Raw genomic sequence first — 15,460 nt, forward strand, 5'->3', positions numbered from 1 at the left:
ATAATCCTCAGGTTAAAAGTCAGCCATGGACCCACCTGACCCTCTTTTATCTTTTTATAAAGTTACAGTATGTTTCTAACTAACTAGCCAGCTCATTCTGTTTCTCTTAACAATACAAAACAAACAAGACAGATGTGAAATGTAAAAGTGAGGTCAGACATCAAATGATACTTGGATGCAAACTATTATGTGATTTTAGAATCCCCATCTACCACTATCATTCCCTAAATGTTTCCAATACAAACAAAAGCAGCAGAATTTTAACCATAGTTTTAAAGGTAAGGCATGTTATGAAAGATTGACCTTCTTTGACCTTGAAGAAGAGGTCAGAGGTGATATTTAGGATTCTCACATATCATTTGAATTAAATTTGAATCCTTAGCATTTGATATAAAATGGATGCATATGTAAGGGTCACTTTGAAAACACATCAGATCTCAGTTGGAAAAAAAAATCATGTTGGATATCTATATCTATATCTATACTGATATAGACTGGGTAATGTGTTAGAAATAAAAGGATGCCACCTTGTTTGATGGAAATTAAAATGTCCAACATACAGAGGGTTGAATTCAAAGACAGCTCAAAAATCAAAGTAAAAAAAAATGATGCAGCAGGGTAGTCCATATTGCTGAAATTTCACTGCAGCAACTTGAAATGGTACTCAATAGCTTGTATGGCCTTCACGTGCTTGTATGTATGCCTGAAAACATCGGACCATGCTCCTAATGAGACAACAGATGGTGTCCTGAGAGATCTACTCTCAGATCTGGACCAGGGCATCACTGAGCTCCCAGACAGTCTGAGCAGCAACCTGGTAGCATCGGATGGACCGAAACATAATGTCCCAGAGGTGTTTTATTGGATTTAGGTCAGGCGAGCATGGGGGCAAGTCAATGGCATCAATTCCTTCATCCTCCAGAAACTGCCTGCATACTCTCGCCACATGACGCCTGGCATTTTTGTGGACCGGGACCCACTGCACCAGCATAGGGTTTGACAGTGGGTCTAAGGATTTCATGCTGATACCTATTGGAAATCAGGGTGCTGTTACCTAGCCTGAGGTCTGTGTCCCTCCATGGATATGCCTCCCTAAATCATCATTAACCCACTACCAAGCCATCATTTTGGGGGTTGTCTCGTTGTTGCCTCTCTAGTGCACCTGTTGTTAGTTTCATTATCACCAAAGCTGAAACTGATTAACAACCCCCTCTGCTACTTAACTGAGCAGATCAATATCCCGGAGATTTAACTGACTTAATGCTATACTCTGATTAAAAAGTGTTCCTGTAATTTTTTGAGTAGTGTAGTAATTAATGACTTCAGTAGCACTTCAAACTTTGCGAAGGCATGAGCTGAATTATATTGAAGCTTGTTTCCGCCACTGAAAAAAAAAAAACAATAATTTTTTTGCCACCTATAACTGTAAATTTCAGGTTTATATCTCAAAATTTCAACTTACTAACTCAAACTGATAAGTAAATAACTCAAAATTAAGAAAATAACTTGAAATTTTGGGTTATTGAGTTAAATGATATAGAACAAGCTTCCATAGAATTAGACCCTTTGGTGAGCTACTTATGACCGTTGGGCCAAATGTTTGACAAACCCTGGTTTAAACCGTTGGGAGTGTCCATCTTGTGCCCTTTTTAGACCCTTTGCAGACAGAGTTCGATGACGTGACGTATTAAAACAGTCTCTCTTCCTCTAGCCTGCACTAGCTTTGAAAACTTGGAACCGGCCAAGGACTCAGGTAAAAATCAAGGATCATTTTATTTGTTTGTGACGTTGTTTTAAATAATGCTCATAACCAGGATATAACATTATAATTAATTCCAAATAATCATCTCCTGGCTGTGTTGCTCAACAGCCAGGAGCAACAGGTAATATGGAAATCTGGAAGTCCTCGTCCACCAGAAAAGCAGGTGTAAAGTGTACAGCTTATCAAGCATATCCAGGTGAGTTGTTAGTAATATAATCTCAATAATGTATTATCAGGTATTTTTAACACTTCGTGATAAAGAGCATACTGATGATATTTTATGTTTAATTTTATTAGTATTTTAATAGTGTAATAGTATTTTAACAGAGGGCAGAATAACAGTGTGAAGATACAAAACTTACCTGACAAGTGGTGTGACACTACAACACTCACCTGAGACAGCAACGTCATAAACACTTGGAGGCAACTTAACTTCTGTTACTTTTTTTCTTTTTGTTTTGTTTTGCATTTTTGGCCACAGCTGCTTTTCGTGACAGTGGAGAGAGACAGGAAATAGGCGAAAAATACAGGGGAAGACACGCGGGCAAATCAGCGACGGACAAGGACGCGAACCCGCGCCACCCGCACCGCAACGTATGTAGTCGCCAGCTTCACCACTAAGCCACCCAGGGAGCCTACTTTTTCTCTTTTTAAGGTGCATGCGCCAACAACCTGGAATATGCAAGTCACTTCTACATCAAGATGAAGAGCTGCTCATGGTGGACTCCAGATTTGGTCCTGTGCCATATGGTTCAGTTTTGTCATACCAGTGCCCACGTGGCCTCGTGTCAAAGCAAGCAGATTTGAAAACTCTTCTTCTAAAGCCCAGGCAGCAAGAATCATCAAATTAAGATTTGATTGAAAATTGTTTGGTTTGCTGCTGCTTTATCATGCTTTGTTTGTTGAACTATTGACGTGTTTGACGTTGTTTATTCTTAGCTTGAATTTTGCCTTTAAAAAAAAGAAAAAAGAAGCACTTAAGAAAACATTGACAAAGTATTTTTCAGCTTTTTGGACATTTGGTTTCTATATTAATCCATCAATCACCAATGACACATTGGTTAAAAACACATTAGATTTATTATATTTATAAACATTCACTAAATATTAGGTGGATGAGAATTATTTTAATTCAGTGAAAGGACAATATTTACATTAAGTTTCAATCATGTAGCATTCAGTGCATATCCTGTAACGTCTAACATAACTAACCTCAGCATTCAAAAACATCTGGTCAGTAACAGCGATAAGAACTAGAACGAAACTATAATAGCTGGAGTAAGAAAAGTGACAGGTTAGATTTAAACAGGTTTTGGCACAATGGTGATTAAAATTCATGAATCTGATGAGAGAATTTCTAAAACCTGAAAATGATTAATTACACCTATATAATTACAACAGATGTTCAAACAGGTTCATCCTCCTTGATGTTGAGGGGACCCTGGCAGTTCGACATCAAGCAACAGATGGTCCAAAGTTGGTTGACAGAGCCTGTGAGGGAAAGTGGAACAATCCCATCCCAGATGTGGTACTCTTTCACTCTGTTGATTGCCCTTACCATCAGCAGTCTTAGATGTGCTATCGCTTGTGTCTTCTCTGCATCTTCCTTGCTGAACTGAGCAGAGTTCTTGAAAGGGGGGACGATCAGGGTGGCTCCAACTTCTGCTAAAATCTTTTCAATCTGAAAACCCTTATCAGCCATCACTCCATCACCTGGCTGCAGTAGCTGGGTGAAGTTAGACCTCCGAATCATCTCCTGATCTGAGATGGATCGGGTATAAAGCTTTGAAACAAATGTGATGACCCCACAGGGAGCAACCCCAAGCAGTCCTTTGAAAGTTGTGTGATTTTTATCATTTGTGAAACTTTCAGATTGTAGGGTGAGTGATGTTGCTGTCTCACAGCAGACCTCTGTGCAGTCAATCAGCACACGAACCTCTGGGCAAAACTGGCGACATTTTTCAGGCATAGTAGCTTGCACCTGGTTTCGAGTCATCCATGAAGGTTGGGATCCCAAAACAAGGTAAAAGTAACTGGTCCATGTTATGATGACGCGGCTAACAGTTGGCAAACTGACCTTGAACATTGATGCCAAAGCCTGTTCCTTGAGTCCAGCAGCAATGCGGCAAAGAAACAGGAAACATTCATCAATGAGTAGCAGCTTGTGATGAGGACTGGGTGTTTCATATGCTTCCCTCTGCGCCTTGGTCCAGTAAATAATCCTAAAAGCTGATGGTTCAATAGACTCCCAGAACAACTTAAAGATTTCCTCAGAGGGAAATTGTGTGAAGAAGCGGAATTCTTCATCAGTTGAGCAGAAACGATTCAGCTTAGGTTGGTCTGTGAGGAATGTTAGCTGCTTTACTTGGTTCTCCAGCTCCATCGTTTGTTGCTCCAGCTCCTTTATCCTTGTAGCCGTAGCATCCATGATATCTGTAATGGAAGACATTATTAAACTACAATGAAGGAAAAAAAAAAAGTTAAATTCTCTGCATGACATTCATTTCACTCTAAGTCTAAATAATCTAGTACTTTTCAACAAATATTTGACAAATTTGAAGTCAACAAACAATGATATCAAAATATTTATTGACTTCAAATTGTACAGTGAAAAGATAAGGTTTATTTGTCACATGTACAGTTATATACAGTACAATGCACAGTGAAATGTATTTTGTACCTGCGGCCAATAAGTAGTGAAAAAAAAAAAATATAAAGAAGAACAAAAATAATTCACACTCTATACTATACATAGAATAATATAATAATTTACATTGTGCAATAGTGCCGTTCAGGGATCAGAGTTGAGCAGACGGATGGCTTGTGGATAAAAACTCTTCTTCTGGTATCACACAACCCGCTTTCTCTACCAAGTTTCGGTGTTCACCCTTTGCTTGTGGAAGCAGCTGCTGGGGAGCGGGTGTAGTTAAAAAAAATGAAAAGAGCGCCAAAAAGCGGACAACCCCCTTGTAAAAAGTAGAAAAATCAAAATGAGGTAAATGTATATGTATTGTTAGTTGATGATTTAATAACTGCCGCTGTGTATCAGACACTATGAATACCGGTTCAGGTATTTTAGCTAGCTCCGTTAGACCTACTACTCCCTGCTCCTCCAAATCTGACAATGAGTCAAAAGAAAAAGAAGATAAAAGTGGTTATTTGCGCACACACGGCACAGTACAATACTGAAGATGAGAGTCCCACAAAGGTCCAGGATGAGACTCGTTATTTTTAAACACATCAAGTTAAAACCTTTTTCTTTACAGAAAGTGCAGAGTAAATACAAAGAAAGTTAAATAAATACATAGTAAAAGCATTACAATGTATTTCTAATACAGTTAACCCAAAATCTCCTGAAACCTTTTAGAAAAGTAAATGATTAAATAAATAGTCAGAGAGCTTAACCCCCCCCCCCCCCCAATGTTGGACCCAAAGTTAGGCCCTTGTTGACAAGTGTTACATTATTTGTTCATACTTTTTATAATGTACATTTATCTTTGACCTGTAACGTTTCTCACCAGGAGATGGTGGACGGCAGTAATCGTGGTCCATGACAATAGCAGCAGGCCCACATTGCATAGCTTCCTGTCTGTCTCCCATGGCGGCTTCAGTATCGGAACTCAGACACGTACGGGATGACACGGACCCCTTCTTGAGTCTAACTCGGCTTCCTCTCATACTCCTTTCCTGAACACTACTGACCAAGAGCCATATTTTACAAAAAATGCACACTGAATGTAATACAAAAGAGGAAAAAAAATACATTGAAATGATCAAGAATGGTAAGACCTAATTATTGTTACCTTTCCATCTTTGCCTGGGGTTTTTTACTCTGCTTTGGGCACGTAAACACAGAAGGAACAAAATCAGGACTCTCTGAGTCCCGCGACGCCTCACCTGTAAATAGACCACACTACAGTTTAAAAGCCAAATAGTCTACCAGCTAACCTGTTTACTTTACCTAAACCTAATATTCCAGTAAAACCAGAGTACATAAATAACTTACCTGATATAAAATGGGCGCTACAAACGCGAGCATTTTTTATCCTGTCCTCAGTCCAATTTTTGTCCTTACGGTTGATGGCTTGTAACCACAGATGTCTCCGGTTTCTCTGAAACGGCCTTGATCCCGACGGAATTCGGTACAACTTCAGTCCGCTTATGTTAGAGTAGCGATTCGTACAGCCAAACACGCAACAACCGGACATTTTGATGCTGATCTCGCTCTTAAATCAAGGTTTACCGCTGTGTAGTTTCCTGTCCTTATGGCTTGAATGGAACACTTCACTTCCGTTGCCAAATGGCGCGCGCATATTTTTGATGACGTAGGCGGTAAAATGGTATATTACATATAGCTTCTCGGGCCTGAAGCGCTAGCTACATACATTATGTATGTGCTGCCTGGACAGGAAATTTTGCACTTTCTCCTCGCATATTTTTATATATTTTGGGAAGTCATGAAAACTCAAATGTAGCTGTTTTCTTATACTAATTTGAGCAAAAAGGCACGCTACAGTAACACTTAATATGCAGTTTACCCTTGTATTTTTTTCCTTCCGCATTCCAAAACCGGAAGTGTGAAAAGGGCCTTTTTTGGCGGGTTGGGGGTCGCTGTGATGCAGCTTTGCGTCAGGGTGAAGTAGGAGGGCCTTGGGGCGGCAGCAGCAGCAACAGCAGCAGCATCGGTCTGAGCTGAGCTGAGCTGAGCTGAGAGTCGCTGTCCGAGACGGAGTAGCCACAGACTGCACTGCCAAGATGTCCGACGATGAGCAAGAGCAGACCATAGCCGAGGATCTCGTGGTCACCAAGTACAAGATGGGTGGTGACATTGCTAACCGTAAGTTAAAGTCAGTGAGTAGCTGTTGGTGACTGGATGGGACGACCTGCTCTATTCGGCCTGTCGTGCAGCAGCTAATGTTAGTTTCCCTACAGCAGCAGCAGCAGCCATGTGGTTACATGCGAATCACACATATGCTATCACAGCTAACTAACAGGTGCAGCCGGGTCGGTTTAAGCTGGTTTTAACTTAACAACTTAGCCAGTGCTAGCCTTTCTGCTACCGCTACCCACCAGCAGCCATAGGCTTTCTTAGAGCCAGCTGTCTAACTAATGTGGGGTGCTAACTAACAGCTATAAATGCCAAGAAAACGGAAACGAGCTGAAAGACAGAGGCAGCAAAAGAAACTTTTATGCTTTTATTCTGACATATAGCTGACAGGGTGCATGTTAACACTCAGCATTATTCACATAAGGGTCCTCTTTAACGACCCAGTAACTTGTGGTTTTATAATATAATAAAAACACAAGAAAGAACAGTACTCTATATCTGTACACATCGTTTAAGTTTTACATATATTTAACAGATTAAGTGGCAAGTAGGTCGAGCTACCTTGCCACATTAATGCTATAATCAATGATAAAGTGAAACTGTTGCTGCCAACATGTCTATTTAATCTATTTGGATGGTCACTGCAGGCCATACTGCAAGTCAGGAGGTAGAACATCTTTACTATGACACTTTGTCACTGTAGATTAAATGAATATGTTGGCTACCACCATTTATATTTGCTTTCTATGTCCGTATTCACTGCCCCCAAACACTCTTCTGACTATTAATGGTGTTTAACTAGAATAATAATCATTTCTGATGAGTTAATGTATCTACCTGCTTGCCTTCCCTCCTGTCTCATCCAGAGGCTCTTCGTCTGGTCGTGGAAGCAGCCAAGCCCGGGGTGTCTGTGCTCAGCCTCTGTGAAAAAGGTGACACCTATATCATGGCAGAGACCGGCAAGGTCTTCAAGAAGGAGAAGGATATGAAGAAAGGTGAGGCGTGTACACCTACACATTATGTAGATGGATGTGCTTAGGTAAGACCCATCAAGAAAATTAGGTGCAGTGAAATGAACTGTTGGTAGTGTTTTCTGTGACATTTCCCACAGCATCGACATTTCAAATAGAAGCAAGGGTTTTAAACACTAACATTGTGGCAGAGTAAATTTAGGTGATTCACTCTTCCATTCTTGTGTGGCTTTCTTGATTAAATTTGTGGATTACTTCCAAATGAAGACTTGGTGGTTCTCTTCTTCCTCTTCTAGGCATTGCCTTTCCTACCAGCGTCTCAGTCAATAACTGTGTTTGCCACTTCTCTCCCCTGAAGAGTGACCCTGACTACACACTTAAAGATGGGGATCTGGTCAAAATGTAGGCACCATGCACTGCAATAGTGTTACCCCCTCCTTTCCCCATGTGTCTCTAGTCTCCCAGTGTGATGCCCTCCCTTTTTTCTATGTGATAGTTCAGCTTTCTCTTTGCTCTTGATTGTCTGCTTCATCTCTAAGGTCTTGTCTTCCTGTCTGTGCTGTGTGGCAAACGACAAGTAAGGTTTATTTTTAGAATGGGCATTTTTACAGTGATATGTTGGATGTTAGCTTTACAGCCCATCTTATCTGCTAAATCCCATATATCACATATTTTCAAATGCAGTATTTGGTTTTGAAAAAGGAAGTAGATTCATCTTAGTTGTTGCGTTGCCACTAATGTCTTTGTCCCCTGCAACGTCTTTGTGCTGTGTATGGATATTCATTGTTGTAAAGATGTTTCTTAGATCTTGTCATGATGTGGTTGTTACACATTTGGTTTTATGTTTCTCACTTTGCACACTCTTAACCTTCTAGCTGGGCACGCCTGCAAAGTTTATTAAGTCTGTAATGCTATTGCCTTGAATTCATATTAAGTCCTTCACTGTATTCCAGCTGATCTACTGCCAAAAAAGAAACTCACCTTGGGATATATCTTCCATTTAATGCAGATTAAATTGTCGGATTTTTGTTTTTTGGTCTGACCTTGTCTTTATATTGTAGTCCTAATTTCAGCTAATTTTCCAAAGTGGAAAGGATTGATCTTTTTTGTCCATCCCAGTAGATTTGATCTGATTGGTTCCTGCATCAGTATTAGTAAACTTGACAGCTGGGTAGCAGTTAAAGTTGAAGTTAAAGATATGATCTATGTCCTATGGTTATTTTATACTTTGTTTTCTTCTTATTTTGTGTAGTGATCTCGGGGTTCATGTTGATGGCTTTATTGCCAATGTTGCTCACAGCTTTGTTGTGGGAGCCAGTAAGGTGAGGCCTTAAAAATAAATAAATATCATGCATTGGTCATAGTTTTGGATCCCCTCGTATGAGTCTTGAAGTCATCTTTTTCTTGGTTCTCTAAATCCAGGAGAACCCCATCACTGGTCGGAAAGCTGATGTAATCAAAGCGGCTCATCTGTGTGCAGAAGCAGCGCTACGTCTTGTGAAGCCTGGTAACCAGGTACGTTTAAGTGTATTACAAAGGTTTTCCAGGTCATCCATGATGATAATGTTCTCTATAGTGGTGTACTGTGGTCACGAAAACATTTATATTACTCTTAAAATTATTCTTAAATTGGCACAATACTTTTTTATGCAAACATGAAATTATTCACAAGTTTGTATAGTTACATACAGTGTTAATTTTGTTGACGAAATATTTTCGTCATAGTTTTCGTCAACGACCCTTTTTTTCATGATGAAAACGAGACGATAACTAAATTAAAACTACCTAAAAGGATAAAAACGATGACGAAATTAATTGACACTTTCGTCAATGAATGAAAACAAGATAAAAATGCTTGGCAGGGATGACATCCTATCAGAACTTATTTCATTTTGTGACAGGGCGGGACAAGTTGAGAAAGCATCCAATCAAACGCACAGTTGCACAAATATGCTCTAAACCCGGGAAGACCAAACTAGCCTGCGATTTCTCTTTACTTCCGATAGAACTAAGTTATGTAAACGATGTCAGCAGGGAGAAAGACAAGAGCCAATGTATGGACACATTTGTCTTTTGACGTTGTGACAAACAAAACGATGTGTAAACCATGTGGGGCGACTATCTCGGGTAAAAACACGACAAATCAACATCAGCAAACCAGTCACCCAGATCTCCATGCAAAGGTAAGCATTTTAATGTCATGCAGGGTAACGTGTTTTTCCCAGTTTAGCGTTTGTGTTTAGAGAAAATCACCACACCGCGGTGGATTAGCCTTTCCTAATCTTAGTCCTGAACACTGCGCTGTACCTTTCAGAGCATGTCCTGCTGTAAAACGCTCGTATTATCTCATTAAGGTGGTGTTAATGCTCAGGTGTGTGGGAAGCAGGTGAAACACTAATGTTAATATTATTAATAATATTCCATAACTTTTAATAAATGTTTAATTTTGTGTAAGTGTGTATAATAACTAATTCAAGGGAACTGAAGAGAAAGCATTTACATTTTACACCCTTTTATATTTTAGTCGACTAAATCGACTGTAGATTTAGTCGACTATAATCTTAGGATAATTACATCAACTAAAACTAGCCTAAAACTAAAACTATTCAGATGACTAAATTATGACTAAAACTAAATTACTTTTTCGTCAAAAGACTGACTAAAACTAAATCAAAATTTGCTGTCAAAATTAACACTGGCTACATATTTACATAACTGTATTTCTTTATATAAAAAGTGAATTCACACTGGTAATAGGAGGTGTTTAGTTTGTGATATTACTCATTACTCATACCTAAATTTACTGCTCTTGTATTGAAATATTTGTCCCAGTGGCAAGTGGGTCACATATTGGCATTAGCACTTTACATACGACTAGGTAGTATTAGCAATTTAGAGGCAACAGCTTGTGTGTGTGTTTTTAAATCAAATTTTCAAGGGAATACATCACTTTCTCTTGTATTTTGATGAGAGTGAAGACAGCCTTCTAGTGAGGAAAATTTCACAGGCCAGCACTAATGGACGGGTCAGAGAGACACGGTGGTGATCTCAGAGGGGAAGCAAAGCTGTCTCTCTAGGTCAACCCTCATGTTCCACTCCTGGCCAGGAGAAAAGGGCCTTGGTGTTTCTTTTGGCCTTAAATTTCTTCTTCTCCTGCCCTCTGTGACAAAGTTGGTGTGGTCCTCCACTTCTGGTGGTTTTTTGCTGCCTTGTCGACACACCTCCAGCATTTTGGCTAGGTTTCTCAGAACCTATCCATGGTGTCATCTATAGCGCCCCTGGGATAGCGTGGTCTTGCAGCCAGACAGAATGTGCTGGAGGTTTGCACTGGGATCAGTGCGGAGTGATCAGTATTCCTCATTCCCAAACCACTGGTGAAGGTTCTGAGGACAGGGAAGCGTGTCTTATGTGGAGTGAATAAGGAAGCTGAGCCTATCCATTCCACCCCCACCCCCAGATAGGTTGTTGCAGTGCGTTCCTCCCAAAGAGTCCTGTTTTTGAGAAGCACTGTGGCAGCCCCTACCACTTTTGGATGAATGAGTTGGCTTTTCCATCCATCTTACTTGCGGTGGATAACAAGATCTCACTCATTTTTAATGGCCACATCACCCTCCTGTAGAGTGTGCACTGGTAGCACCAAACCTTGTACTTCCCAAGGAGTTGGCTTTGATTGATTCTTGCCAGGTCAGCTGAGAGCTGTTTCATGATGGTTCTCCCCATCTGTTTGTCAGACAGTTCTGCAGTATACTGCCTCCCCAGGCTTCTGTTGGGTTGCTCTGACTGGAGCAATCCATTTTTATTTATGACTAGATCTGAATTTATTTGCTGTTCTTAAATGTATTTTAATGTTCAGCTAGTGTGAAGCTAATGTCAGAGTAATTCATTTTCTCTGCCTCAGAACACTCAAGTAACAGAAGCCTGGAACAAGATCGCACAGTCGTTCAAGTGCACACCTATTGAGGGTGAGTTTCTATTATAAGCTTGTGCATTTCAGTGTGCTGTCTCTCTTCACATAACAGGAACATGATGTCTGTGATTCATAAGATGCACAAGAATGCAGAAATGGTTCATATTTGACTTTATGTATTCTGCCTGTCTCTGTTTTAAAGGTATGCTGTCTCATCAACTAAAGCAACATGTCATAGATGGAGAGAAGACCATCATCCAGAACCCAACAGACCAGCAAAGGTACTTTTTTTTTTTTTTTTTGTTTGTTTTTTTTTAGCAAAACCATTAAAAACTAAAACTACCCCATTTCCGTTCCGCTCATCCATTGGAGAAAAAAAATGGTATTGGGTGAATTATTATCTTGGCTTTGGCATTGGCTCACAATATGACAATCAAATGCATCCCTACACAGGATTTGTCTGTATGAATTTGTGCAGATGTAAACATGATAGTCGTGCTGGATGAGAATAAAAAATATTAATGGAGATCTTTTGGATTTTCTTGAATAACTGGGATGCATTTTGAGGGACTGTTGATATTGTGGTATAAAGTTTAAGATCTGTTGATTGTGTTTTGACTGGCTGCTGTTAATTGTCAGGAAAGACCATGAGAAGGCAGAGTTTGAGGTACATGAAGTCTATGCTGTGGATGTCTTGATCAGCACTGGAGAAGGAAAGGTCTGTTTTTCTTTTTATTTGTGAAGAAATGCTATAATTCTGCTGCTAATAATCAACACTGAAGTGTTGTATTCTATGTGGTGCACTTCTAGGCCAGAGACTCAGGTCTGAGGACTACGATTTATAAGAGGGACCCCAGTAAACAGTATGGCTTAAAGATGAAGACCTCTCGTACGTTCTTCAGCGAGGTGGAACGACGTTTTGATGCCATGCCCTTCACTCTTAGGTGGGAACACTACACTTTACTTGTAGCAAGTTGGCAGTGAGTTGGGTGCTAACATCCATTTTTCATTCAGAGCTTTTGAGGATGAGGCCAAAGCCCGACTTGGTGTGGTGGAGTGTGCCAAACATGAATTGTTACAGCCCTTCAGTGTGCTACATGAGAAAGAGGGTGAGTGCCTTCCCTGTCTGCTAGACATGCTTGAATTCATCACCAGGTTTTAACCCCATGTCTGCGTCTTGTTTTCAGGAGAGTTTGTAGCTCAGTTCAAGTTCACAGTGCTGCTGATGGCCAACGGACCTCACAGAATCACCACCGGGCCCTTTGATCCAGAGCTCTACAAGTCAGAGCATGAAGTTCAGGATCCAGAGCTAAAGGTAAGAATGATGAGTCTTAAGTCGAGCTGCATTAAACATCACATTCACATCATAACAAAATGTCTGCTCTCTTCTGTAGACTTTACTACAGAGCTCTGCAAGCCGTAAAACACAGAAGAAAAAGAAAAAGAAGGTAATGTATTATAACTAGTACACGTCATGCTGCAGTCCCTAAATACAGTAAACTTAACTTCATAAGTTAATGTGTCAAATGATGTAATCTAATATTGATACAGTAAACATCAGTTTAGAGATATCAAAAATTACTATATTCAGTGTTTGCTAAATTAGATGTTTTAAAATTAAAGTGATACTATGCTGGTTGTGTAGGAGTAGTTTGCAGTACTGTGTTGTGTTGGTCCAGTATTGTTTGGCCTGTTTGCATTGTTGGCTGTGGAATAAAAAGAATATGATGCTTTTATAAGGTATTATTTGTTTTTTGGCCTATTCAAATGTTAAATTTGAGATTCTATTTATGCAAGGAATAAAAACCAGAATAATGCTTGCTTTCACCTCCTTTTACTGATTTGTTTCATCCATTTCATCCTTAAGGCCTCAAAGACAGCAGAAAATGCAACCGGACAACCAACTGAGGACACAGAAGCTCCAGAATGAAAAACTGCCTTTCCACACATGCAAAGACCCCAAAGAAAAGCAAGAGAACATGACACACTTCCCTGAACTCGCTGCCCATTCTCAACTCAGTATAGCTGATTAAACTGTTTAATTCATAAGAGAATTTGCATCAGTTGAATATTTGACATTCTCGTGTGGATTATTAACCCTTTACTGCATTCACTGAGAGGGTTAGGGCATTGGAGATGATACTTTAAAGGTGGTTTCAGTAGATTTGTTGCTGAATGTTAACTCTTCTTTTAAATTTACAAATATAGTTCTCCTTTTTTCACTTGTATTGTTGGCAGCTGAAAACTTTTATTTTTAAGTAAACCGAGGCTTACAAGTGGGCATTAATGGGAGTCAACTGGCATAACTTTTGGGAATTACACCAATAGAAAATTGCATCATATTTGTTTAAGGCATCATATTATCAGAGGCCATCCTGTTGTGTGATTTTCAATGTTTCCCTTTGGCAACAAGGTCATTTCAAGTGATTTAAACTTGATTATATGTAAACAGACTTAATAAAAATCCAGAGTTTTTATTAGCTGCCTTAAGCTCACTTTGCATATGTTTACTGCTGATTTTTCATCCAGTGGATCGTTAAGCCATCTCTTACCCATGCCATGCAGTAAAGGGTTAAATTAGAATTTTCTCATTATTTATTACAATCTCCAAGTGATCTGATTGCAGGACTTGAGAAACACAGACATGCTTACAAATTGGTTTTTACTTAGATTTTATGTATTGGAGGTTTATTCTTCTATCATTATGACCTGACTACATTTTTGGCTGAAACTATGATGTTTTACCTACACTAGATTTTTAAAGCAATAACAGAATTAGCAGAAAAGTGAATATTTTTAAATATACAGGTGACATACTTGTAATTAGCTTGACCTAAGGGAACAAACTGCTACATTTACTGCCATTCCCCTTGAATTTTATGAGAAGAAAGAAATCTAGAACTGTATGTTCCAGTTTAAAAAAAACTTTTCTATCAGTGATGCCTGTGATTTGCTTTACTTACATCATTTGTCTTGTGAAGCATGACAGCTAAAACTGATCAGGTTTTAGGAAAACTTTTCTGGGTGTCTTCAGAGGAGTTGAACCATGCAGATCATTTCTGGTCTGAGTTTGATTTTTGAGGTCTGGGATAGTGTTGGGTCACATTTGTCAACAGTTAAACATGTTGGAAAACATAAAATACTGCTTTGTAGCTCAGTCAGTGGGCAATGGACCTTTACATCTACGAAATAAAAACATTTTCATACACTTCTGTTCTTTCCTATTTTTTTTTTTTTTTTGTGTGTGTGGGGGGATCATGTAATATGTTTAGTCTTAAGTATCAAATTACCTGATTAATTATATGAAAAATTGGATGTTTACCATATGACAGGTTTTGCTGGTCTTTTAATATCTATTTTTGCACTATGAGGCAAGGAAAATGTTTGGTTTATAAAAATGTTTCAATATGATTTAGGCAGTACATAAATTTACTGGACATTTTATTAGGTACACCTTATTACTCAGATCCCTTTCAGAGCTGTCTTAATTCTTGTTGGCACAGATTCAACAATGTGCTGGAAACATTCTTTAGAGATTTTGGTCTATATTGACATGATAGTATCACACAGTTGCTGCACATCCATGATGAGAATCTCCTGTCCCACCACATCCCAAATGTGCTCTACTGGACTGAGATCTGGTGGCTGTAGAGGGCATTTAAGTACAATGAACTCATTGGCACGTTCAAGAAACCAGTTTGAGATGATTTGAGCTTTGTAACTTGGTGTGCTATCATGCTGGAAGCAGCCATCAAAAGATGGGTACACTGTGGTCATAACGTGATGGACATTGTCAGCAACAATACTCAGGTAGGCTGTGGTGTTTAAATGATGCTCAGTTGGTTCTAAGGGGTCCAAAGTGTGCCAAGAAAATATCTTCCACACCATTACACCACCAGCGAGAACTGTTGATACTAGACAGGATGGAGTCATGCTTTCATTTTGTGTACACCAAATTCTGACCCTACCATCTGAATGTCACTACAGAAACT

At 39.4% G+C, this 15,460-nt stretch overlaps 2 protein-coding genes across 2 annotated transcripts; one reads left to right on the top strand and one right to left on the bottom strand.

The window, feature by feature from the left end:
• Window positions 1-2,890: 2,890 nt before the first annotated feature.
• Window positions 2,891-6,343, bottom strand: LOC115780561 (uncharacterized). Its single transcript, XM_030729819.1, has 4 exons — window positions 5,769-6,343; window positions 5,566-5,659; window positions 5,281-5,459; window positions 2,891-4,195 (listed from the first exon to the last, which is right to left on the bottom strand). Exons 1-4 carry the CDS (start codon window positions 5,968-5,970, stop codon window positions 3,168-3,170), a joined length of 1,503 nt encoding a protein of 500 aa, XP_030585679.1. The 5' UTR covers window positions 5,971-6,343; the 3' UTR covers window positions 2,891-3,167.
• Window positions 6,344-6,396: 53 nt separating this feature from the next.
• On the top strand, window positions 6,397-14,676 carry pa2g4a (proliferation-associated 2G4, a). Its single transcript, XM_030729820.1, has 13 exons — window positions 6,397-6,599; window positions 7,457-7,585; window positions 7,858-7,963; window positions 8,814-8,883; window positions 8,984-9,076; window positions 11,460-11,523; window positions 11,671-11,749; window positions 12,108-12,186; window positions 12,279-12,412; window positions 12,483-12,577; window positions 12,656-12,783; window positions 12,863-12,916; window positions 13,336-14,676. The coding sequence occupies exons 1-13, from the start codon at window positions 6,518-6,520 to the stop codon at window positions 13,396-13,398; spliced, it is 1,176 nt and encodes a 391-aa protein (XP_030585680.1). The 5' UTR covers window positions 6,397-6,517; the 3' UTR covers window positions 13,399-14,676.
• Window positions 14,677-15,460: the final 784 nt, after the last annotated feature.

Source organism: Archocentrus centrarchus, chromosome 5, assembly GCF_007364275.1.
Source record: "Archocentrus centrarchus isolate MPI-CPG fArcCen1 chromosome 5, fArcCen1, whole genome shotgun sequence".
In the NCBI taxonomy this organism is placed as follows: domain Eukaryota; kingdom Metazoa; phylum Chordata; class Actinopteri; order Cichliformes; family Cichlidae; genus Archocentrus; species Archocentrus centrarchus.